Source organism: Pochonia chlamydosporia, chromosome 4 (genome assembly GCF_001653235.2).
Source record: "Pochonia chlamydosporia 170 chromosome 4, whole genome shotgun sequence".
Classification (NCBI taxonomy): Eukaryota; Fungi; Ascomycota; class Sordariomycetes; order Hypocreales; family Clavicipitaceae; genus Pochonia; species Pochonia chlamydosporia.
In genome coordinates, this window is record NC_035793.1 from 3,318,316 (window position 1) to 3,342,182 (window position 23,867).

At 51.2% G+C, this 23,867-nt stretch overlaps 8 protein-coding genes across 8 annotated transcripts; 3 read left to right on the plus strand and 5 right to left on the minus strand.

Moving 5' to 3' along the window:
- Positions 1-505: 505 nt before the first annotated feature.
- Positions 506-2,048, plus strand: VFPPC_08407 (TOS1 protein; the record flags this gene model as incomplete). Its single annotated transcript, XM_018287124.1, has 3 exons — positions 506-775; positions 837-1,327; positions 1,400-2,048. The coding sequence occupies 3 exons, from the start codon at positions 506-508 to the stop codon at positions 2,046-2,048; spliced, it is 1,410 nt and encodes a 469-aa protein (XP_018144002.1).
- A 382-nt stretch (positions 2,049-2,430) lies between these two features.
- Positions 2,431-4,361, minus strand: VFPPC_08408 (lysyl-tRNA synthetase; the record flags this gene model as incomplete). Its single annotated transcript, XM_018287125.1, has 2 exons — positions 2,431-3,728; positions 3,791-4,361. The coding sequence occupies 2 exons, from the start codon at positions 4,359-4,361 to the stop codon at positions 2,431-2,433; spliced, it is 1,869 nt and encodes a 622-aa protein (XP_018144003.1).
- A 599-nt stretch (positions 4,362-4,960) lies between these two features.
- On the plus strand, positions 4,961-6,444 carry VFPPC_08409 (actin; the record flags this gene model as incomplete). The annotated part of the gene is made up of 2 exons (XM_018287126.1): positions 4,961-5,015; positions 5,096-6,444. 2 exons carry the CDS (start codon positions 4,961-4,963, stop codon positions 6,442-6,444), a joined length of 1,404 nt encoding a protein of 467 aa, XP_018144004.1.
- Positions 6,445-6,796: 352 nt separating this feature from the next.
- On the minus strand, positions 6,797-7,660 carry VFPPC_08410 (uracil DNA glycosylase superfamily protein; the record flags this gene model as incomplete). The annotated part of the gene is made up of 1 exon (XM_018287127.1): positions 6,797-7,660. One exon carries the CDS (start codon positions 7,658-7,660, stop codon positions 6,797-6,799), a length of 864 nt encoding a protein of 287 aa, XP_018144005.1.
- Positions 7,661-11,480: 3,820 nt separating this feature from the next.
- On the plus strand, positions 11,481-13,042 carry VFPPC_08411 (UDP-N-acetylglucosamine pyrophosphorylase; the record flags this gene model as incomplete). Its single annotated transcript, XM_018287128.1, has 2 exons — positions 11,481-12,914; positions 12,974-13,042. The coding sequence occupies 2 exons, from the start codon at positions 11,481-11,483 to the stop codon at positions 13,040-13,042; spliced, it is 1,503 nt and encodes a 500-aa protein (XP_018144006.1).
- Positions 13,043-13,421: 379 nt separating this feature from the next.
- Positions 13,422-14,608, minus strand: VFPPC_17819 (thioredoxin reductase; the record flags this gene model as incomplete). Its single annotated transcript, XM_018287129.2, has 5 exons — positions 13,422-13,477; positions 13,536-14,235; positions 14,286-14,404; positions 14,457-14,519; positions 14,590-14,608. The coding sequence occupies 5 exons, from the start codon at positions 14,606-14,608 to the stop codon at positions 13,422-13,424; spliced, it is 957 nt and encodes a 318-aa protein (XP_018144007.2).
- A 1,287-nt stretch (positions 14,609-15,895) lies between these two features.
- VFPPC_08413 (GARP complex subunit Vps53) lies at positions 15,896-18,483 on the minus strand (the record flags this gene model as incomplete). Its single annotated transcript, XM_022428610.1, has 3 exons — positions 15,896-16,531; positions 16,589-18,381; positions 18,456-18,483. The coding sequence occupies 3 exons, from the start codon at positions 18,481-18,483 to the stop codon at positions 15,896-15,898; spliced, it is 2,457 nt and encodes an 818-aa protein (XP_022284408.1).
- Positions 18,484-18,987: 504 nt separating this feature from the next.
- Positions 18,988-22,820, minus strand: VFPPC_08414 (fibronectin type III domain-containing protein; the record flags this gene model as incomplete). Its single annotated transcript, XM_018287130.1, has 3 exons — positions 18,988-21,923; positions 22,009-22,351; positions 22,443-22,820. The coding sequence occupies 3 exons, from the start codon at positions 22,818-22,820 to the stop codon at positions 18,988-18,990; spliced, it is 3,657 nt and encodes a 1,218-aa protein (XP_018144008.1).
- Between the last annotated feature and the right edge of the window lie 1,047 nt (positions 22,821-23,867).

Here is a 23,867-nt window from a genome sequence, read left to right on the forward strand (position 1 = left end):
TAATCCCCTGCGTAATACATGCAGCTTGCATATGGTAGTATTCTCTCTCTTCTTGGCCCATAGCCAAGTGCACCACCAAGGAATGCCAAGATTGTTTCTCGCAAGCCTCCAAATAAAGATATACAGGCAGAACACCTCCCTGTTTACCAGATTAGCCATGTAATATCAAGTCTCCTTTTTATTCTCAACTTCCCCATGTTTCCCTGTTGTTCGTTTTGTTCTAGGTGAAGGCCTTGCGAGCAGCCGCTAATTCCAAACTGGGCCAAGCAGCACAAGCAGCATTTTACCTGCCACTCCTTTTTTTTTCATCTTCTAATTCTGTCTTTGTATCCCCTAATAGGGTGTTCTAGAACCTATTCAACATTCTTGTTTGGAATGCAACAGGTGAGACACTCTGGCTTCCCGCCACAGCGTATGGCGATAGTATTATACAGGCGCAGTGCCATGAAAACCTCATTTAGCCCTGGATTATTTTCTAATCACAATTATTTTGCTAGCCATTACAATGAAATATTCATCATCTATTCTGCTTGCCTCCGCATGTTGGGCCTCGGCCGCCTTGATTCAACAATGCAGCACCGGCGATGGTCTGCCGGTCAAGGCCGACTTAACGAAGGACCTGAACAACAGATACTGTGGCGCCGTGAACCAAATCCTATACGAGAACGTGTCGCGAAGCGGTAGCTTTAAAGCCGTTACGGGTATGGGCTCAAACGGAGAGTGTCGTAAGGAGGATAAAGCCTACGGAGGTCCGATGGCCCCCTTTGATGCCGGTGTAAGTCCGTCTTATAGGAATGAGCCCAGTGGTCAAGTTATGCATCAACTAACCAGCACAGCTATCCCTTCACTTTCGGGGACCACTTCATCTCAAACAAATTGCCGTTTATAACCTCGCCTCCAAAACGAAGCGGGACGGGCTGGAGCTAGAGACGGAGCAAAAGGTCGAGGATGAGACTAAAGCGTCCCCCAAAGTCGCCGCCCGCCATAGTCGCGGTCACAAGCATCTCCATCGTGCTCACGTTGGTAAGAGAGCTGACATTGTGACTGCTACTATTGACGGAAAGGTTGTCACTTGGGAAAACAACTGGTTTGGCGGCGCGCCAACAGACAAACCTGCTGCTCCCTCAGCTCCTGCGGTGCAAGCTGGAGCCGGTGCTGCAGTATATTCGAATAAAAAGACCGGAAACGATGCTAAACCCAAGTCCAAATTCGTCCCATCAGGATCTGACTGGGACAGAGTGGCTTACTACAACGCCAAAGACCAAACTGCGAATAACGTCATCTTCATGGGCAACTACGGCGGCCAGGGATCCGGCGCCTGGAGCAGGTTTGTTTTCTCTTCATCTTCATGAAAAGACCTCTTCCAATATCAGCAATGTCTCTAACTCACTCCATGCAGCACCTGGGGCAATTCTCTCGCCTACCTCAACGCCCAAGGCACCGGTGGTTCCTCATCTCCCCAAACCCTCAAAGACATCTACATTCCCTCCAACAAGGAATTCTCCGTCTTCTCCGCCGAGAAATGCGACTCCAGCTGCGGCTTCTCACTCGCCCCAGACGTCGCATACAAGGGCTTCAGCGGCGCCAGCAAGATCTTCCTATTCGAATTCAAAATGCCTCTTGATGGCAAGCGTTGTCCTGACGGGGGGTACTCCTGTCCCGGACTCGCACCCGATATGCCTGCGATATGGGCTCTGAATGACGCAATCCCCCACGCCGCTCAGTATAACGCCTGCTCTTGCTGGGACTCCGGGTGTGGCGAGTTTGACATCTTTGAGGTCTTGTCGCCGGGGAATAAGAGATGCATTACTGCCTTTCACATGGATAACGATGCGAGGAGCTTGGACTATTTTGATAGACCGGTGGACAAGTTTATCAAGGTGGCTGCTATTTTTCATGGGAAGAGTGGCAGTATTGCGGTGAAGAAGTTGTCTGATCGGGTTGACTTTTCCAAGGGTCTTGATGATGGGACTGTTTTGGGATGGTTGAATCGGCCGATGGATGAGGTGGAGTCCAAGTTGAGCAGCTTGTTCCAGATGCCGAGCTGAGATCGAGACGGGGAGTGTAGTAGACATGAGAGAAGGGGGAGTTGCATATCTAGTTGTACAAAGGGCGAGCGTTGGATCTTGGCATCGTGTTTGGGGTGACGCTGGATAGTCGTCTAGGTTATTTCTCCTGACTGTTCTTCAACGAGTCGCAAGTCGACTTGATGTAATATAAACGGAATACGCTTCAGTATTCCTGTCCTTTCTTGACGAACGGCTCCTAGGCATGTCCACGCTTCATAGCTGGTGTGGTCATGAAACCGATGATCAAAAGTGGTATATAATCGTATAATCGCTATGTATGAATCAAAGCCACCTTACGGCCTTGTCTATATGTGTTAGTATACAAGAATAAGGTACAAGTAGCCAACGACACTGTCATGGTCTAAACACTCTTATCAGCCTTCTCATCCGCCGACAAGCCAACCACATTTCGCAACGTTCCAAAGCTCAAACAATCGCTAATCCGATTTGCCCCAGAGAACAGCATCACCAGCCGTTCTACACCACAACCCCAGCCCCCAGTTGGTGGTAAACCGTAATCCAGGACCTTCACGTAGCTCTGGTCCAGCGGTGACGCTTCCCACTCGTCCATCTCTGCTTCTTCGGCAAGTGTAGGTTCAGATTCGTCATCTTTTGGTGCATCATCAAATCCAACTTCGCCGTTGGGTTTATTTACAAGTGTACGGTGAGCAGCAAGTTTGCGCTTTTGCTCTTCCGGATCATTCTCCTCCTCGTACATGTTTGCTAGTTCGCGACCACCTACAAAGAGCTCTGCACGGGCGGACACGAGTTGGTAGGTTTTCGGACACAGGAAGCCCTTGGCCAAGGGAGACATGCAGACCGGATGATTGGTGATGAAGAGCGGTTCGTGGAAGGACATGGGCTCTATGTATACTGCTGCGAGCCGATCGAGAAGCTTGGGGAGAGAGTTAGGTACCTCACCGGGGATTTTGATTCCGGCGAGTTTTAGAATTGCGAGGAGCTCTGGAAGGGCATTTTCAGATGAAAGTTTCGGAAACCGAACGCCCATTGCTTCTTCGAGTGCGGGCACGAATTCCACCTGCTTGAAAGGTCGCACAAACCGGCTCAAGTCGATGGGTGGGAGTGTGGTGAGTTGAGTTGAAATCAGATCCTGTGTATGTTTGGCGAGGCCGTGGAGGAGCTCTTCCGTTTCCTTGATCAGGTCCGAGAGGTTGGTATAGGCGCTGTAGAACTCGCACATTGTAAACTCTGGGTTATGAGTAGCATCGACGCCTTCATTACGGAAGGCAGGGCCAATCTCAAACACCTTATCAACACCTCCAACAACAAGGCGCTTCAACCAAAGTTCTGGTGCAATTCGCAGAGCAAGATCCTTATTCCGAAACTCGGTGGCCTGGGTGATGAAAGGGCGAGCAACCGCTCCACCAGCATTTTCAGCCAGGATCGGGGTTTGAAACTCCAGGAATCTCTTCGAGTGAAAGTGATCTCTCATATACTTTGTGATTTCGGCTCGTAATCTAAGCACGTCGACTACTTCTCTATTCACGAGCATATCGACATGTCGGTCTGCCATTCTCGCCTTAGGATCGGTGAGCTTTTCGGGAATCTGTTCCATTGACGGAGACAGAAGCTCTGGGAGTTGAGTGGCCTGGAGAGTTGGTTCTCCGGCTTTGGTACGAGTGGCATGACCGGTAATCGCTACAGCCTTGTCAGCCAAGTGTGGGAGGACAAGCAAGGATAAGGACAGACGGGAATCATACAGATGTGATCGCCAACTTGGATCAAGTTTTTAAAGAGGGAGAACTTTTGTATACTGCCATGCTTCTCTGACACGCATTTATTCTTGTTGATCATGATTTGTACTTTCTGGAATTCGTTCACGATGTCGAGGAAGATTAGGGATTTGCCGACTACACGCTTTGAACGAACACGACCTGTCAACATCACTTCTTCACTGGGGGCTCGCTCATCGAAGTCGTCCAAGAATTCTGGAACGCTCCTCCGGTTTGTGGAAGACTCTAATCGAGGATACGGGTCAGCGTAGAGCGGAGCTTCACTCTGCTGGTCTTCACGCAGCTCGTCTCGTCGATGTTGCTTGAATGGCGACAGGCTTTCGCTGTTGCCATCCTGACTACCCGCAAATCTCGAAGAGCTTTTATCAGTGTCCGAAGACAACCAACGAGCCGCTCCTCGGAAGGGTGTCACTCCAGAGCGCAGCTCCAGAGTCAGAGAGCTACCTGTCCGTGGGAACGGACCTTTGCGCCTGGTCGAACATCTTTGAGATATGGCGGCAGACTGGCGAGCCAGCCGAAGGCAAACAGATGGTCTCATGGCGCCTGTTGATTGAGTTGTTAGCTTTCCACAACCAGTCAATTGATCAAATATGTAGAAGTAAACGACAAAAAAGTCTATCGTCAGGTATTGGCATTGTATAATCACGCACAGCCGAAGCCATGTCAATCGCAGCGGTTCTGAAGCGAAGATGCGAACTCATCATGATAGAGAAGTGGATTTTAGGGGGAAAACTCAAGTGCATACTTACAATCATAGCGATCTCTGGAAATCGGTTGCTCCTTGTGTCGGGAGCTCGTGAAAATGCACGATGTGAGGATTGAGCTTGAAGGAGAAAAAATGTTCGCGTCAGTCATCCACTTTTTGGCTTTGAATTTGGCACCCCTGTTTAAGCAACCGCCCCGCCAGTCGCATCAAGGTCAGCAAGGCAGTTGCGGCAGCACTTGAGCCTTCCTAGCACCAAATCAATTCAACCAACCAAAAACCACCTTCCAAGAGGCTGGCTGACGCTTTTGCTCAACCAACACCCACCACGCGCGACACACCTCTTCCATCTTGCATCGTCGTCCTGGCCACGCGCATCATCCCACTCAATTGGCCATTCTGCTGCACCTCGAGTCGATAACGGAGATACAATCATGGCGCAGCAGCCGTTGTCCACGTCGGCGATCCCAACCGACATCTACGGTGGAGGTAGGAAACCAATCCTCTCCCTCGTGATGCATTATCGCGAACCATTCGGCGCAAGCAAATGCTAACTTTGTGCCGCACAGATGAGGTTTCTGCCCTCGTTCTCGACCCCGGGTACTGCAACACCCGCGCAGGCTTCGCCGGCGAAGATGTTCCCAAAGCTGTTCTGCCCTCGTTCTACGGGCACGTCACCAGCGAGCCGCAGCACGACCTCTTTGGCGATGAATGCATCATCCCCCGCGCCGATTTTGAGATTCGCAACTACATGAATCGAGAAAGTGTCGTCGAAGACTGGGATGTCGCGTCCAAAATTTGGGAGAACATGCTCGTCAAGCGCCTGCAACCCGAGCGTCAAACACCACCCTCTAGGAATGGGCTGAACGACGTCGTCAAGGACCAGGATGGCGAGGGCGACATTGCCATGGACGAGGTCGAGAACCAAGAAAAGCCACTGCAAGAAAATCCACTCTTGATGACAGAAGCAGCATGGAACTCGCCCAAGGCGAGAGAGAAGGCCATCGAGATCATCATGGAGAACTGGGGATGTCCTGCGTTCTGGTTAAGCCGAACTCCCGTGCTCTCTGCTTTTGCTGCGGGCAAGGCAACTGCTCTGGTCATCGATGTCGGCGGCGCCAACACCTCCGTTACCGCTATCCACGATGGTATGGTTCTTAAGCGATCTATACAGCGTTCTCCAGCTGGTGGCCTGTGGTTGTCATCCCAGATTCGCAACATGTGGGAGACCTCTGACCCCAAGGTCCAACTGACGCCGACGTACATGGTTGAAAACAAGTCGCCCGTTGACGCCTTAGCCCCTGCTCAAGTCCGACTACGAGAGTTCCCCTTCCAGATCAGCGATTCATTCCGCGCCTACGAAGAGGAGAGGGTTCTCACCGAATTCAAGGAGTCTGTTGTCGAGGTCTGGCGAGGTCCCGGCCGATATAGCGCGCCTAATAATGAAGACTATATCAAGACGCAACCTGGTCGTGTTTTCGAGATGCCCGACGGCTACAACCAAATGTGGCGCGAGCAGCGATTCAAAGTTACGGAAGGCTTGTGGGACGAGAACGCTGGATACGCCGTCCCAGAGTCGGAGCGCCTCACCAAGGCCCAAACGATTCCTGAACTCATTCGCGCCTCTCTCGGTGCCGTGGATGTCGACCTCCGCGGCAATCTGCTAGCCAACGTTGTTGTCACGGGCAGCACTAGCTTGATCAACGGCTTCAACGACCGCTTGAGCAATGAATTGACTGCCATGTACCCTGGACTTAAGGTGAAGATTCACGCGGCCGGTCTTTCTAGCGAGCGACGATTCGGCTCCTGGATTGGCGGCAGTATCCTGGCCAGTTTGGGAACTTTCCACCAGATGTGGATATCGAGAAAGGAGTACGAGGAGAATGGTGCTGGTGTCGTCGAAAAGCGGTGCAAGTAAAAAAAAAAAAAGGTCGAGACGGGAAATGATTAAGATCCCTATCGACGGCGTTGGCGATGTAGTCTGGTGTAAACTTTGGCGTATGGAGTCAAGAGGAAGTTGTGCTTTTATGTAAGGTACGAATGGGAAGGACATTGGTACTGAGAGACAAAAACTATCGTGAATTGCCTAGACAGATACACTGATTTGAATATGTCACTCGTAAAACATGGCCGCTGTATATTCTACTACTCTATCCAATAACACATTTCCCATTTAACCGCTAAGTCAACATCAGACAACATCATACGAAGCTCCATGTCCATCTCGTCCAGATATATCCCTCCCAACTCGTCCCTCCTCCAACACAACATCATTCCTCCTCCTCCTTTATCTCAGCAACCTCCCTCTCCGCCCTCCTCATCTTCACCCACGCCCCCAACTCCCCCCAAATCCTCTCCTTCTCAGCCGGCGACAGCGTCGCAGCCAACCCACTCGTACTCGACGCAACAAACACCCTCGCACCACCCCATTCCCCCTCCACAACCCCCATATTCTCCTCCTCATCCTGCCACCCATACTTGAACAACTTGCCCACGTTTCTCCCATGCCTCACCCGCCATATACTCTCCCAGATACTCTTCCCAACAACACACATACTCTCTGGCCGATACTTCCTCGCCTTCTCCTCCAAAAGAGCCACCCCGTCATCCATCTCCGCCTTACTCAACTCTGAGCCATTCCTTGTCGGCCTCGCCACAATATTCGTCAACCCAAGAGAGTACAACTCCGGCATCTGTCGATCCTCCTCCGCGTAGCACCGCCGCGGCGTAACTCCACTAGTGTACATGAGCTTCCAGAACAGATTGGACGGGTGGTTATACGCGTGTCCTGTGGTGGCGGTCCGTATGCCGGGGTTGAGTCCGACAAACAGGACGAGCAGATTTTGCGCTATAGCGTCAGGAAGGAGAGGGAGATGGGCGTATGTGGATGGCGGTGCGTAGCCTGACGCTGTGCGGGCTCGTTTCTTCTTGGCGGGATATTGGGAGGATGAACGTTTTCTGGGTGATGAGATGGATGGGGATTCATCTTTGGGAGTGCTGGTGCGGGAGGGGGTGGATGCTGCGCGGGGGGGATTGCGACGAAGGGTACTTGGTTCTGGGGAGGTGTATTTGAAGGCTTCTAGTTGGATGCGGCCTGTGAAGGTTGCTGGCTTGCGGTCTTGTTCTTCGTCCATTGTGGTTTGTGGTGTTGCATGGGTGAGAATGGTGGTGAGTCTGTGACACTGGCGAGGTTGAGATGTGGCGAATGGAGTCGATATGCCACGGGTTGTGGTTACTTTGGGAAATTTCCGCAATATGGCTGCGGCATTGCATTTATACTTTTATGAGAACATTTAGGTACCAATTAATAGATAATTAAAAGCCGAAAGGGGGCTTTGTGTTATTTCCCTGCCAGGTTCACGCTGGTTTAATAAAATGCGGCTTGTGGCCGTGCAGCTGAGCTGAATAGTCCCAGCATGGCGTATCTGCCTGGACCTGTAACTGCATTGACAAAATTCTACTGGCTTCCAAAGAACCCATGAACTATCTCGACTTTTCCAAGTGGTTCTCATGCCGTGAAGATATCTACCAAATTTGATCGTGTAGCCTGTGTGCCTTTTGGGAAATCGTGGTGGAAACAGGTGTGAAATCGAATGTTAGTCAGCCTTGCTGTGTTGTGAATCGTGTGCGTTTTAACAAGGATCTTTATAGATGAAGTGGTGAAGCACCTTGACTCTTTTTCGTAAAGAGGCCGCTCAATTGATAATTCTCAAGCGATGAGGACACTTTCTAGCCTTGCGAGGCAAGCAAAGCTCGGGAATGGTGAAACGCTGTATGGGGATGGCCGCAACCATACTTTCTGTCGCAGCAACGAATAGACCAACATGACAGGTGAGTGACACTATGCTCGTCTTTTTATGGACAAATAGGCCAAATTATAAGCAGTTGTCTTCCCGTACATCTCTTTTACAAGGAGAGCCTCAAGGCACCAAGTGACAATCTTCCATAAGCAATGAGCCCAATGCAAGACGACATGCCATGACAGACCCTATCATAAAAGTCATGTCGGCTGATTCAGCCTTGCGCAGACGTATTGTCCATTAAATGATCAGCCACGACGCTTCAACAGCGTGATAGGAGGCCCAAGTGCGCCTATATTCGGTTCTTTGTCAGCTTATTCTGAAGCTTGTGTTGGGTACATAGGGGTTAGTAAGCACTTGTTCCAAGGTTGAGTGTCAAGTACCTTGAACTCTAGGTAAGACAGGAGTTGCCCACAAATAAATAGGGCACATGATAGGGATAGCAACACACGCCGCTCATTTACTGACATTATCCGACTGGTGTATCCAGTTGAGTGTTGTCGTGTATTTAGTAGAACGAGGTAACGTGAAAGAATTTTGCATGGTTCAGCACTTTCCACGTCTTACGTCATTTGTAAGTATCTGAGAGGATATTTGGCATCAAGAGAGTCCATGTCCAACGTGGCCGGGAATGCTCCTTCAAGTTTCCGCTGTCCTGTGGATGGGTACAGGTTCAGGCTTGGCACACAAGAATCGGGGCTCTTCAAGTGGGCTCACTGTTCCTGAAGATCCATAATCCAGAGTTTGATAGACAGAACACGAAGATGAAAATTCAGAGCACCTTCCATAGCGTAAAGAGTTGGTGCGGGTCGCATAAAAACCCGAGAGCAGTGATGCCAATTTGGCTGGGCGAAAATGCTATTTTCAGCAACCGTTCCTGATGGCGCTACTGCGCCTCTTTGGATGGATCAAATGGATGAGCCTCCACAGCCTCACCAGGAACGAGCTGGAGGACCAGACCAGTTCAATGGACTGAATTGACCTTGTTCAGGTCCCTGACTCTCTGCAAGGCCTCTTGTAGCCGGGTCTTCCATGCTGCTCTTACCCCTGGCCATCAGCAGCGTCCACTACAACTTTATTGTCGTCGCCAATTGATCTGACGAGATCCATAGCCGTTCCCTCTATTTGCGGACCTTTTCTCAGCTTTCACCCGCTAGGCTGCTTCGCTATTAGCCCAGCAATCATTGACGGCGAAATTGTACGTTTTTTTCTCTCTGGATAGACAACTCTCATTACCAAATACGTAGCGACTTTTGGACACTGCCCAGAACCTGGAAGGCAGTTTCATTGAAAGGGCGGACTAAATCGGTTGTGGACTCCACCAAGTCCCCTGGAGCCGATCACCCCGTATCAAGTACACACAGACTGCTGCAGTAAGGGACGAGGTCAACTGTGACTACCGGATACGAGATCCATGGTGCAGCCTCTTTCATCTTGAAGCCGTTTTCGGGCCGTTCTTGCGGCTGGCCTAATTTTTGCCTCCATTCAAGTGCCTTCGGCTTCACATTTCCGACATGTTTCTTCCAAGTACAGACGAAGAATAAGGGGTACGGAATGACGTAGCACCGCAATGCAAGTCAACTTAGCCTGCTTCCGATGCACCAGACTGCTCTTGGTGTGGTACAGGTAGCAGTGTTGACATGCCATACACACACCGCTGAAAATGTGTTGGTTCACCGCCAAGGCGAGAATAGACAAAGAGGCCTGAGAATCGTGTTTGAAAGGGTGAATGAAATCGACTGGCTCTCTGGCCAGTTGGTTTGGTTGCTGTTGGCTGTCAAAGGCGGCTACGTCGTCGACTAGTGGTGGCTTTGTCTCAGCTCAGACGACACTAGGTGAAGGAAATAAGAATATTACCGCAGGACGGCAGTGCTGGCCCATGGGAAACATCGGGAATCCTTGAAGTCGTGCAGCTTTAACTGCCTCGTTTTCAATGTATCGAATGCAGCGGGAGGCACTTCCCGCAGTGTGAGCCTCCTGTTTGCACTGCTGCAGAAGCAAATGCAATAGTGTGATAGCCAGGCACTCTTCACCAATAGCGGCATCTAGATCTGCGGCCTGCAGCGGTGATATGCCGCCGCCCGCCCATTAAGACTCCATGAGGAGTGGTGCCACAATGCCGACCTGGAAACGGCGGATGCTTGGGCTTCAACGTCTGGCTCCGTTGGCGGTCTCCGGAGATTTAAAGTGAGGTCCTGCTAGAAGGGTGTTGAACAATCAGTAAATGCATTGAATGTGACGCCAAGTTGGTCAAACACGGCTGATCTCCTACCTATCACACATCTCGCCAGTGATTTTTCGACTGGAAAGAATCCGACATTTGCTGGAGATGGTACAGAGGCATCATCAGCTTGGAAACTGTCAAGCCTGGTTGCCCCCCTAAACTGAGCCTCAGCCCAGAATAGAGTGCCACATCATCGATGTCCCTGGTCTGGTTGGTCTGGTTGTCATGTCTGTGTCTGTGTCTGGTCCACGTCCCTGCTTGGACCAAGTCGGCCTGAGTCTCGGGGTGGTGAGGGGCTCAAAAGCTGCTCTGCCCCGCCACTCGCTTCAGACCCTGGGCAAAATCAAGCATGTGCAAGCTTGGCCGGGGCGCGGCGCACAAAGCTGACCCACCTCAATGTATCCCAGGTCCTCGACGTCAGCCGTTGCCCGTCCAGATCAACAAGCCTTGAATGTGTTTACGGAGCACCATGCTGCTAGCTGCGTTCTCCTCAAACTTGTATATGCAAGGTTTGCTTGTGGAGGTGTGTGGTGTGTGTTGTGTGTGGTTCCATGTCGGTTCTAAGCACATTCAACACGTTGACACCGACAACAAGGCAGGCGGACACCAGACGGAACCACAAACCTGTTGACCTTAAAATCACCGCCATCTCCGCCCCCTCGATTGACGTGCTTGCTTCTGTCTTGTCTCTGCTCCTTCTCCCATATTTCCATTTTCTGTACTCCGTACCCCTTTTCCACTCTTGTCGCCGTTAAGATACCCCTCCTACCTCCCCTTAATCTCGCCAATTCTCTTTACCTCTCACGACGAGCCATTTAAACTGTCCTGGCCATTTCCTTCAGATCCTCTCTTCCTCGAATTTGAATAAACCGCAAATTCTTTGAACAAGTTACATCTTCCAGTGCCCAATTCCTCTCCACATCAACCACAATGGATAAGGTCAAGGAGATTCTCAAGGTCGGCTCCAAGGCCAACGGCGTCAAGCCTACCGAGCCTACCGCTGAAGCCTATGCCGACCTCAAAGCCAAGTACACCGAGGCCGGGCAGGAACACGTATTCACATTCTACGACTCCCTCAGCACCGAAGACAAGGCCGTTTTGTACGAGCAACTATCTGGCTTCAACCCCACCTACATCAACGAGATCACCAAACGAGCCCTCTGCGAAACCAAGTCTGACTCCCCCGACACCCTCGAGCCCCTCCCCGAATCCGCTCAGGCCAGTATCCTAGATTCGAGCGCAGATGACATCAACAAGTGGTATAACACTGGTTTGGACCTCATTGGCAAGAACAAGGTGGCCGTGGTATTGATGGCTGGTGGTCAGGGAACCCGATTGGGCAGCTCAGCTCCCAAGGGCTGCTACGACATTGGCCTACCCTCCCACAAGAGCTTGTTCCAGATCCAGGCGGAGCGAATTCGCAAGATTCAGGAGCTTGCTGCCAAGACAGCAGGCACAGAGTCCGTCGTTGTTCCCTGGTACGTCATGACCAGTGGCCCAACCCGCGAGCCCACTGAGAAGTTTTTCGAGGAGAACAAGTACTTTGGCTTGGATGCTGCCAACATCAAGATTTTTGACCAAGGAGTCTTGCCCTGTATCTCCAATGAAGGCAAGATTCTTCTTGAGAGTAAGGGCAAGGTTGCGGTTGCCCCTGATGGCAACGGTGGTATCTATCAGGCTTTAATTGTGTCTGGTGTCCTTGATGATATGCGCAAGCGTGGTATTGAGCACATCCACGCTTACTGCGTCGATAACTGCCTCGTCAAGGTTGCTGATCCCGTCTTCATTGGCTTCTCCTCATCCCTTGATGTCGACATCGCCACAAAGGTCGTCCGTAAGCGTGATGCAACCGAGTCAGTCGGTCTTATTCTTTCCAAGAACGGCAAGCCCGATGTTGTCGAATATTCCGAAATTGACAAGGCTACCGCCGAAGCTGAGGATCCTAAGCACCCCGGTGTCCTTAAGTTCCGAGCTGCCAATATTGTCAACCACTACTACAGCTTCCGCTTCCTCGAATCCATTCCTCAGTGGGCTCACAAGCTGCCGCACCACGTCGCTCGAAAGAAGATTCCTTACGCAGATACCAAGTCTGGTGAGACAGTCAAACCCGAATCACCCAATGGCATCAAGCTTGAACAGTTCGTCTTTGACGTCTTCCCTATGCTGCCTTTGGACAAATTTGCATGCATGGAAGTCCGCCGAGAGGATGAATTCTCACCATTGAAGAATGCCCGCGGCAAGGGACAGGACGACCCGGACACCAGCAAGCGCGACATTATGGCTCAAGGTCAGCGATGGGCCGAGGCAGCGGGAGCTATCATCGTGGCCGAGAGCGGAGTCGAGATTTCACCTTTGATCAGCTATGTATGTTGGACCATTTATCACACTAAAATTTCGAAGGTACACTAACAAGGATATCACAGGGCGGCGAAGGTCTTGGGAAGCTCAGCGGCAAGAGTATTACTGCTCCTGCTGTGCTGGAACGGGAATAAAAAGTATATATGTGTTTTGCGGCAAAAGGAGGAACTGGCTTTTGGCGTGTATTGCTTGGGCGTTTTTCATTGTGAGGGTCACACGGGACGATATGGACTAGAACAGGGATATGTACAGGGGTACTTGATTGCATGCATGTACGCAATCGTGTAAGCACGATGCATTAGGGAGCGAAGTAATGGCCTGCGGGCGTCTCGTGATATTTGCTCTATACATTCACCATACTCAGTACACAAGTATGATGCTCTGACCATGGATCAAGTGTGCAAAGTAATTCTCAAAGTGTACGCGCCGGTAACTCGGTCACCACTGGCCATGTGGTTTATATTGAATTCACATGTCTAGCTCCGTCTATCTTCTCTATATGTATATCCAAATCTACTCTTGCTCGCTAATAAACTTTTCAGCCTCCAGCGCCGCCATGCAACCCGTACCTACAAAAGATTAGTCGTCATTTCATCAAAAATACAGGGGGGGCAGGAAAGAACTCACCAGCACTCGTAATAGCCTGTCTGTACCTCTTATCCTGGACATCACCAGCGGCATACACGCCCTCCACGCTCGTCATAGTAGTACCCGGCTTGGTGAGAATGTACCCATCCGAATCCATGTCCACCTGGCCCTTCACCAAGGCAGTAGCGGGATCATGGCCAATTGCGTAGAACAAGCCCTTCGCTTCAACGACCTCCTCCTTGCCGGTGACGGTATCCTTCACCACAAGATGGCTCATGAGCTTGTCGTCTCCGCCGCGAACTTCCGTCGCGACAGTGTTGAAGCGCACAGTGACCTTTTCATTCTTGAGGAGTCGCGTGGCCATGGCCTTGCTGGCGCGGAGGACGTCCCTTCGCACCAGGACGGTGACATGGCTGCCGTACTTGGTCAGGAAGGTGGCTTCTTCGGCGGCAGAGTCACCTCCGCCGATCACGTAGAGCGGCTTGTTGCGGAAGAGGGGGAGGGCGCCGTCGCAAACTGCGCAGGCGGAGATACCGTTCTGCCAGTAGGTTTCTTCGCCGGGGAGGTTCATGCGGCGGGCGGATGCGCCGGTGGCGATGATGACGGCGTCGGCGGTGTGGGTTTCGTCGGGGGAGAACTCGGTGCTGTATTTGAAGGGGCGGGAGGAGAGGTCGAGTTTTGTGACGGTGTCTGTGACGATTTCGGTGCCAAATCGTTCGGATTGTTCGCGCATGTTGTCCTTTTTCCTTGTTAGAGGTGGTTGAGATGGGAAGGGGGGATGGGGCTTACCATGAGTGTTTGGCCCATGATGCCCTTGGGGAAGCCGGGGAAGTTTTCGACCTCAGTCGTTGTGGTTAATTGGCCACCTGCTGCGATGCCGTTTGCCATGAAGCCTTCGTATAGAACGGCTACGGAAGTGGTCAGTATGGCGAGCGGTCCGTATGACGAGAAGTAACTCACGCTTCAACTCTGCTCTGCCGAGATAGACGGCAGCGGTATGGGCAGCTGGCCCAGAACCAATGACTATGACATTGTTAGCATTTCTTCCATCGTATTATGTGCGCGTTGTAAAAGGAGATCTTGGTATACGTACTGACAACTTTGGAATGCATCTTGCGGACGCCTACTTCCTGTGCGCTAGATCTAGTTTGAAAGGTTGCCGCAGCCGCAATCGATAACCCAGCACTGGAGCGCAAAGTCCGCCGGAAAGCTGAGGCGAACAGTTTGGCGGTGTTGCGGGAAACTGGTTATATGTCGAGGAGGGAGTGATGTGCAGGTGGGAAATCTGCACTTTTAAGAAATGTCGCGAAGTGAACGTGGCGGGGTGTGCAGTCGGAGGGGTGGCGGCGCGGTCAATGGTAACAAATGCGGGCTGGACTATGGGCTACGATTGGGAGACGGACACGGAAGTCTGATCTAGTTTGTTCTGGTCTGGCGTGATTGAAGTGGATGGTATTGAGAGAATAGTGAGTGCTCCCTAATGTCGATTGGCGCTGGTGTGTAGGTGCATCTGCAGTGGGTATTTGTCAAGCAGATTTCTAAGCTCGTTCTACAGGCTGGGCTGGATGAAGGGATGAGGCGCGTGTGGAATCAGGGACCAGGCGGTTCCTGCCGGGAACCTGGGCCTTTGAATTCAAATCTTTCGGCCCCTGGCGTCCGGCACCGCATACGCCGTCATCGGAAGTCATCAGAGACACAAGACAGATTAAGTAAGCACTTGACTAGACAGACGTCCAACTTCTCCTGGCGTCCAAACTACAGAGGAGGGCAATCACGCAGCGCGTAATCATGTAAATTTCTTGAAGAATGCACGTATACCTGCACAAGTTAGGGAATTATCCAGCCGTCCGTTGTGATGCAGGCATTATCGATATATCTGCCATAGCACATGCAGAACACGCTGGCTCACTTCGGTTGAGGCTGCTAGCTACCTAGGCAGTCTGCAACTTGGCATCGGGTATGAAGACGCGCCAAATCGGATTCATTTGCGGCTATCCAGAGATACTAGCCCAATTTATAGAATATTAGATTCTCATACCTATTGTACCAGAGAAGTTAGCCTGTTCGTATGAATCTGAATCTGCTCCAAGCCTAGGTCATCCAAATCCAAGACCTAACCTACACCTCTTTGTTGGAAACCCGATATCTGAACCGTGCTCGAGAACAAGCACTCATGCCATGTGAAAATAGCCATGGTCGAGGTATATTGACTAGAATTTTACTCTGTACGCGTCTGTGTTTAGGGTCTAACACTCATCAAGTAATGATGCCCTGGTCCAATCGCCCTCCACCCCTAATGACAGCACATCAACATGAACACAATCGGAGAGATACATGCAAGTCTAATATATGTCACACCATGAAACATATGTCCCTCTATGTCTATTTTACATGACAAACTACCTCCCCCCATCCTCAGCACTTCCCTTCCCAAACCTCACACCCAACCCCCCAATATCCCTCTTGAAGAACTTTCCAAAATTCCTCAAGTTCTCATTAATAGTAGCCTTCTCCGCACCCTGCGTCGTGTTGCCGATATCCCTCGCCGCACTAAGCAGCTTCTCTCCCAAAAACCCGGCATCAAACCTCGCACCAGAAGCGGCCGTCAATGCCGCACTGGGATTCATACCACTTATACCGCTGCTTGCGCTTGCGCTTGCGCTTGCACTTGTCATGAGGGGAGTAAGTAATGGCGAGTTTTGAACAAGTTTCTCATTGGAGCTGCCATCGCGGTGGATGCCAAATAGTTCAATGAGATGAGACTGGTCTAGTTTGCGAATGCCCTTTAGTTCGAGAATCTTTTTGAAGTTGGTGTCGGAGCGGTCGCCAATGTGAATGAGGTAAGCTTGAACGAGGCCCTCGGGTGGTGAAGAGCGGACTTGGAGCGTTTTCAGAAGAGGGTCCATGCGGTTCATGGAATGTTCTACGCGACGGACGAAGCTAGAAGGAGGTGCCTGGTTGGCTGATGAAGAAGGATTGTGGTAGGAGAGCAGGTTGCCGAAAGATTTGGTAAGAGCGTATTTGTCCACGAGCATCTATTGGATGTTAGTGATGGGTTATAACACTGTGCAAGGTGTGCCGGGGAAACTTACCTGTTGTGCGCCAACCTCTGAAATTGGCCGGCATTGGACAATGTTGTTGACATAGGAGGTGGCCAAGTGCTCAACTAAGTTGTCACAAAACGCCCTTGCATATTGTTGCTTGCCCACTATGCCCAGCACTTCCTCTGTCTTGGAGTTGACATGCTTCACCAACTCGCCGACATATGTGCTCTGGTCACCGGCACTGTCCATGGTACTCCAGTTTGTGTTCTTCATCTCGCGCCAGATACTCTCACATTCCAACTCGACGAGATGTACCAGCGCCAGTACGGCAGCACTTGCTACACCCAAGAAGGCGTCCGACTGAGACGAGAGGTCCACCTTTGAAACGAGCTCGTTGTCAATGCGCTTCTTGATACTTTCTTCCAGTTGGTTCGTATTAATGTGCCAAAAGTCCGCCGTGTTGAGCACCAAGATGACGTCCTGTACTGATGGACCTTGAGGTCCCCCAGCTTGAAGAATATGCAAAAGAACTTGCTGTGCGTACTCGTCGAGATACTTGGAAAAGACCTTGGACAGATCTAATAGTCTGTCACTGGTAGATAGCTTTGCACATTGAGATAATGTGAGCTTGTAAAAGTGGAAGAGCTCAATAGCGGACCGCATTACGGCTTGCGGTGAGAACTCCTCGTCCTGAGGGATAAGTGGCTGACTGCGATACTTTGGTATCATGGAGGACAGCTGCCTGTCCTGCGAGTCAACCCATAAACTCAGGTACGGCTCAAAAGCAACCGAGATGAGCCCATTAAATGTGTGCGTCTTCTCCTCTGCCGAACTCAGGGTGTCAATACTAGCCCTCGGTGCGTCTGAGAACCTCTTCTCAAGACTCTGCTCAAAGTCCAGCGTCTCTTGCAAACAGCTCAACAGCAAATTGACATCAAGTTTGTTTCCATCTCCACGGCGCATGCTCCTCTCCAGAATCCCCTTGAAGTCATCTCGCGTGCCGTCACAATATGCCGTGGCTAGCAACTCACCCACATGCCAATGGGACGGGAAGATGGTAGAGCGCTCATCGTCGTGCGACTTCATCATACGCTTGAACCACGCGTATCTCCGTCCAATGTTATCCAAGCTCCCAGCCTCGTCATTGCCCCGGAATACTTGTCGATACTCCCTCAGCTCCGTGTTGACATACCAAGTAATGATTCTCGACTTGGCTGAGTCTCCCAACGCATCCATGACCAAACATGCTTCAACAAGCATGTTTCGTTTCGTCGTCACCTCTCCCTTGGCAAAAGCCATCTCAAAGTCTTCACAAACCTGCTCGAGTAGCTCCCTCTGAAGCTCCGAGACTTCCCTACTCAGCGTCGCGATTTGCTCTATGCTTCTGTAACTGTTGAAGTGCTTCATCAGCTGAATCACAGCCTGCAAAAGGCCCGCGCACTCTCGATACTGCCGTGTCTTGGCCAGACCCCGCAATTGTTCGTACGCAGTCGTGAGCATCTGCAAACGCTTCAGAGCCGTCATGCTAAGCGTCAGGTTGCGCTTCGTGCCATCCAGCCGCTTGATTTCCGCCGTCATTGACGTAATGTTTTGTTCCGTCTCAATCGCCCGCGATCGTACAGTCTCGATTTTTCGAAAGAGCTGCGCCAGCTCTGTCTGTGCGGATTGCATCCTCTCCAGGCTAGAGTCTGGCTTGTAGGCTTGCTCGAGTTCGAGGCTATTGATTTCGCTCGATAGCACATTTTGATGTGCTTTTAGGCTTTGTGAGACTTGACTTATCGATGATACCGTCGACGGATGGGAGAACAGCATATTCAAATGCTCCATTGGGTCGTAGTCGACTGTGTGTCCCGAGAATGGCGAGCGTTAGAACGGCGACGTTGCAAGGACGCAATGCATGAAGAAAGCCACATACCCTCGTCCAGAGCGGAAGACCCAGACATATTCTTATTCGTCTGTACCGACATCACGCCAGGTATCCATGAGATAAAGTACAGTGACTAACAAAAAAAAAGGGACGAGGCCGAGACCTAGCCTCTGTGATGCAAGCTGGCATGAAGCTTTAGAATGCGGCGGTCACCACCACCAGTCCCTAGCTGGCAGTCATGGAAAAGCGGGTCCACCCTCTGCAACCTTTGGCAGGGGGTCGTTTTCCATCTTTCATTCATGAAGCAGCTAAACGAAGCCTATTCTCTGCGTACACAGTCGATCTAAGCGCTCATATGACCTATGCTCTCTTCAGACCAAATGCTGTACTTATTATTTGTCTTTTGTAAAGCTCTGGGTCAGAATCCAGCCGGCTGGATTCTGGTCATTAGGTGTACTACGCAGTTACAGTCAAGGCATCACGACAGGATTGAGAAACGGGATTAATCATATAATTGTCACATGGTGTCAATGTAACACGCTAATCCGTAATCTAATCATAATATCGCTTGAAGCTTCCATCAGTCCTCCTCAGTGGCCCTTTCAATGTCCAGACTTTCCTTTTCTCTAACAGGATTGTCCTTACTTTTCTTCCTCATGGAGAAGCGCCAGGAGCTCATTCGCCCTTCTCTGCTGTCTTTCGATTTGGATGGACCTAGCGACGGACTACTGGCCATACTGTCATAGCTTCGCCCAAACGGTGCGCCATCCTCACCAAGATCATCCACATCTCCAATGCTTGACCGCTGCTCCGCAGACGCGTTTCTATCCGAGTTGGAAGCGCTGCCAGGGCCTTTCTTAAAAAGCCCCGACTCCTTGCCAAGCCTGGAAGAAAGACTGAACTTGCTGGAGCTTCCTTTGCGGAACAATTTCCGAACGACGTTATCTGACTCCTTGGCGTTGGATGTGGAAACTGAGTTCATATCGGAAGGCGTATTTGACTGAGTTAAGTCTAACTGCAGTGATTCGCGGGACTCTGATACTGATGTTCCAGTGTGGAGAGAGTACGTGTCTCGAGAAATGCGAGAGTCTGACGGTGAGTCATCGTGGCTGTCTGGCATTTCATTCCCTGCTGCCGCAACTTCTTTGCCCTTGCCCTTGTCTTCCTTTGACTTGTCTTTACTTCCGTCCTTATCTTTGTCCTTGTCCTTTCGGAAGATGTTTGCCATAAATGTAGGGGCAGTGGGGTTGAGGCGTTGGTTCATGAGAGACTTTGAAGATGACCCAGGAGGCCGGGATCCAATGACACCAACTTGGGAAGGCGACGTATGAGGGTCTCGAAGATCATCCTCGTCCAAAATCTCGTCATCTGCAGAAGCCAGAGTAGTTGTGAGAGCAGTGGTCGAACCGTGCAAGGATGGCCGCCTCGAGCCCCCCCGACTTGGTGGCCAAAATCTACTATTCTTCAAGCTGGTGCCAACATCGGCCGGAGCTCCCCAAATGGATGCGCTGTCTGTAGATGGGCGAGGATGATCGATAGAGATAATTGATGGCGGCCTAGAACCGTCTTGTTCTCGATCCGAGATGGCGGAAATTCGAGATCCCTTCAGGGAGTTAACCCGACGAGCAGAGAAATAGTTTAGGCTTCCCAAGGCACTATCTTGTCCTGTAGAATTTCTATTGCCGACGCCCCATGGCCATATCCTCTTCCGTATCTCGACACTTTCGCCTTCCTCTGTACCCCTTGGGAACGACTGGCTTTGGCCTATCTTGAGACTACCAATTGGGGGGCCATCTTCATCCGAAATCTTGGGGACCTTGCTGCTGCGATTGAAGGGCGAAAAGAGGGTAGAGAAACGGTTGGTGCTGGCCGGCGGCTGCGCAGGGGGCGATTGGTTCATATTGAGTGATATTCGGTCACCCGAATCCGCGTATTGTTGGTACGGCAGATTATTCGTGGAGCCTTGGGGACTCGAGAAGACCTGAAAGGATGGGGTGGGAGAAACAGGCGATTGTGGCCCTTCGTCTTCGACTGCGATAGACTGAGGCAGAATGGGACTTTGAGGTTCCCTGACGTCTTCGGAGTCTTCAATATCGTCAAAGATGTTTGACGGGAGAAGAGTCTGGGCGGATGGGCTCAGCGGTCCGTTGGCAGCCTTAAGCTCAGCTTCTGATTGAGCCTCCATATTGTTATTCCCTGACATGTCCATGAAGAGGCCAGGGGCGAAACTACCCGGTGGTCCGTAGGCCACATTGCCTTGAAGATTTGGTTCAACCTGGCCCATTGGGGGGGATGAGACGGGCGTACCACCTAACCCAACTCCGGGGAAGCTCAACCGTTTCTGAGCTACTGAAGACGGGTCAAACTCCATCGACGCGGGCGGAGCTTGGTTAAAGAAGTTCATGCTGCCAGCCTGTTGTTGATGGAAAGCAAGTTGCTCCCGAAGAACTCGTAGCTGCTGGTCCAACTGGTGGCCAATCTTGGTCTCCGCCACAAGACGAAGGTGGATGTCTCTTCGCTTAATGTCCCATTCTTTTTTCATCCTCTGGTCTTCCTCTCTCCATTGTTCATCGTTGGCATCAGGGAGCTGCTCTCGGGTTGCTTTCAAATCCTGTAGTTGCTTACCCTTTTGAGCGAGCTCAGCCTCAAGGCCAGTGCATTTTTCCTGCAGGGATACGACTTGTGCATCGAGCTCTTCAATTTTACGATCCCTTTCTTCTGCAAGCTCCTTCTTTTGGGTCTCGAACCCTTGCCGCTCTTTCCTCATTCGCTCAACCTCCCTCTCGTATTTTGCGATATTATCCTTAATCTTTGCCTTTTTGGCTTCCTTTTCCCGTAGTTGCTGCTCCTTCTTTGCTCGCTCCTTTTCCGCTGTCCGCATTTGTTCCATGGTTGTCCGTATCATTGCTTTTAGCTGCGTAGTGTACTCCTCCTTCTCCTTGAGGGCTTGTCTCTTCCTGTCCCTCTCCCGCTTCAACTCTTCTTCTTGTTGCAGAGCCTCAGCTTGCTCCTTGGCGGCTAATTGCACAACATCTTCTATTTCTTTACGAATAGCTTGAAACTTATCGTTCAACTCGGCCAGTGACATCTCCGGTTCGTTCGATGCCGACGACTTAACTTGGGCCTGATCTGCGCTCGCTACTGAGGGAGAATGGCGCCTATTAACAGTATTTCGTCGCTGGCCGGGGATGCTTCCGGCAAGATCTCTGGAGGAGCTTGCGATTGCGTCATTCACTGGTGTAGCCTCTACTGCGGGATACGGCGAACCAAACCCGTCTGAGTCGTCGGTATCGTCATTGGTATCGGCACGAGAGTGGCCAGGATCAATAAAATTGGCGGGTAGCCGAGAGTTTCCTAGTTGCGGCCGACCATCTTTTCCAAAGGTCCGAAGTCTTATGACTGTGCTGTTGGATCGAAAGTTGTTGTGGCTAACAGCTATAACTCTAATGTTGTAAAAGTGATTGGGTCGTAAACCAGTAATTGTTATAGCTTTCTCGTTGCCGGCTACTTCATCCACTATTCACATTCAGGTTAGTAATTTTTGAACAGGGCGCAGCGCACTCCATAAAGCAGCGTCTTCGTTCCGATTCGGGTTACCCACCATCAACGCCGTTGACTTGTATCAGGAGCTTCTGGACCGGTCGGTGAGGGGAGGTTCGAGCGTCCCATGTCAGATACGCTGAGTCTGGCCGAATTCCAGCAAGACAGACGTCAGGCGGTGGCGGAATATCGAGGCCCAGGATATTGACAAGTTCGGGGATAGGCTTCCATAGGGTCTGAAAAGCTCGATGCACCAACCTAGAAGGGGGAACAGAAACCCAATTAGTTCTTGCTGACCTGCAGGCGGACGGTCGGGGGGTGACGGCTTTTCGATCCGTCTGGGGATGGCCGTAGGCTCCGAGCAGAACAAGGGCCGAGGAGAGGGCTTTCAACTCACCAGACAACTGCGCCTAGTGTCAGCACCATCTTGAAGCGCGCAACAGGCGAAGCATTGATGACGGTGTCGTGGACAGAAAAATAAATGCGGTGCATCACGGCGCGGCCATCGAGTCGTAGAAGCAAGGCGGTAACGATTGCGTAGAGGAGGGTTCGGGAGCTAGACAGATATCTACGACACAAGATGAGGGTGAGGAAGGTGACCAAGAGCGTGATCAAGGACAAGGGCTCCCATGTCATATTCTCAGCCCTCCTAGCACTGCCGAGAGGAGGCGAGAAAGTCGAGTTCGTGAGTAATAGAAATGTTACCTGGCCGGGGGCGGTGGTGAAGTGGCCGGCAGTTGGAGATCGAAGGTGGAGGAAGAAGGGAAAAACATCGTCGGTGGACGAGTGAGGATTTGAATGGGTTTGTCGAACGGAACTAGCACCAAGTAGGCTCAGATTTGCTGTGCTGGCGGAAGGAGGAGTCTGGTGCATGTGGACCGTGGTCTGGTGGATTAGACTTGCCATTGACGGCTGGGACCAGCCTCTACCAGCCCCTACCAGACCAGACCAGACCAGACTAGCAGGTCCTGGTCTGGCACCACATGCAGTCATTCAATGATCCGATCTAAATCTAGCCAAGCTCTAGAGCCCTCAATCAGCTACAGTCTATGGTAAAAAGTGTTTGCGTATGTCCAAGTATACACTGATCCATCTTAACACGCCTTGGCATATAACACGATATGCGATACGTTTCCCTTGTTCAAATATGTTTGACCTCCCATGTGCCTGCTGTAGGCTCGAGGCTGCACGGCTCAAGCTGGTCTGGTTTGGTCAACGTAGCTGAATGTGGGAGGCGCCTGGCTTGGCTGGCGCTAGCACCGATGCGATGGTGGCTAAATTTGTGTGTTTAAGCCGCTGTGGCACCGACCATATTTGGCCCCAGGCCAGTAAATGCCGGCTGGGGCTAAACAAGCATCAAGATTCCTGTACGGAGTACCACCAGACCAGACAGGATTCAATGCTCTCATTCAATCTGCTTGCACTTCAATGTTGACCTTTCACACGGCCACAGCATGTCAACTCTTCACATGCTGGCAACACAAGGCATCAATTGTTCACTTTGGCACCAGACTTTCTGCTTCACATTCAACCTCCCATATGGTCACTATCTGCCCTCGCTTGCGCAAAGTAACTGCGTACAAACGCCGCTGCTGGTCGCGTGCTTGCATAAAACGCATCAGATATTCAATTAATAGACCAGACCGCATATATGTCTCAGTATGTCACGCTTGCACAGCTATACGCAAATCTGAGGAGCCTGAAAGGGACATCCGGAGCATCTGTGGAATGAGTTTGCACTGTCCATACGCTTTGCAGCCTTTAAACCCCAATCTTCACCGCATGAAGCTTGATGCTCAAGTTAGTGATGAAGCTGCCTCACCTTTAATGTTCTAACTTCCAGTAGCCAGCCAAGTCGGCCGAACTCTCAGTGCCATGTCCCTAATTATTAGGAAGTAAGCGCGGAGCACGAGCGAACAT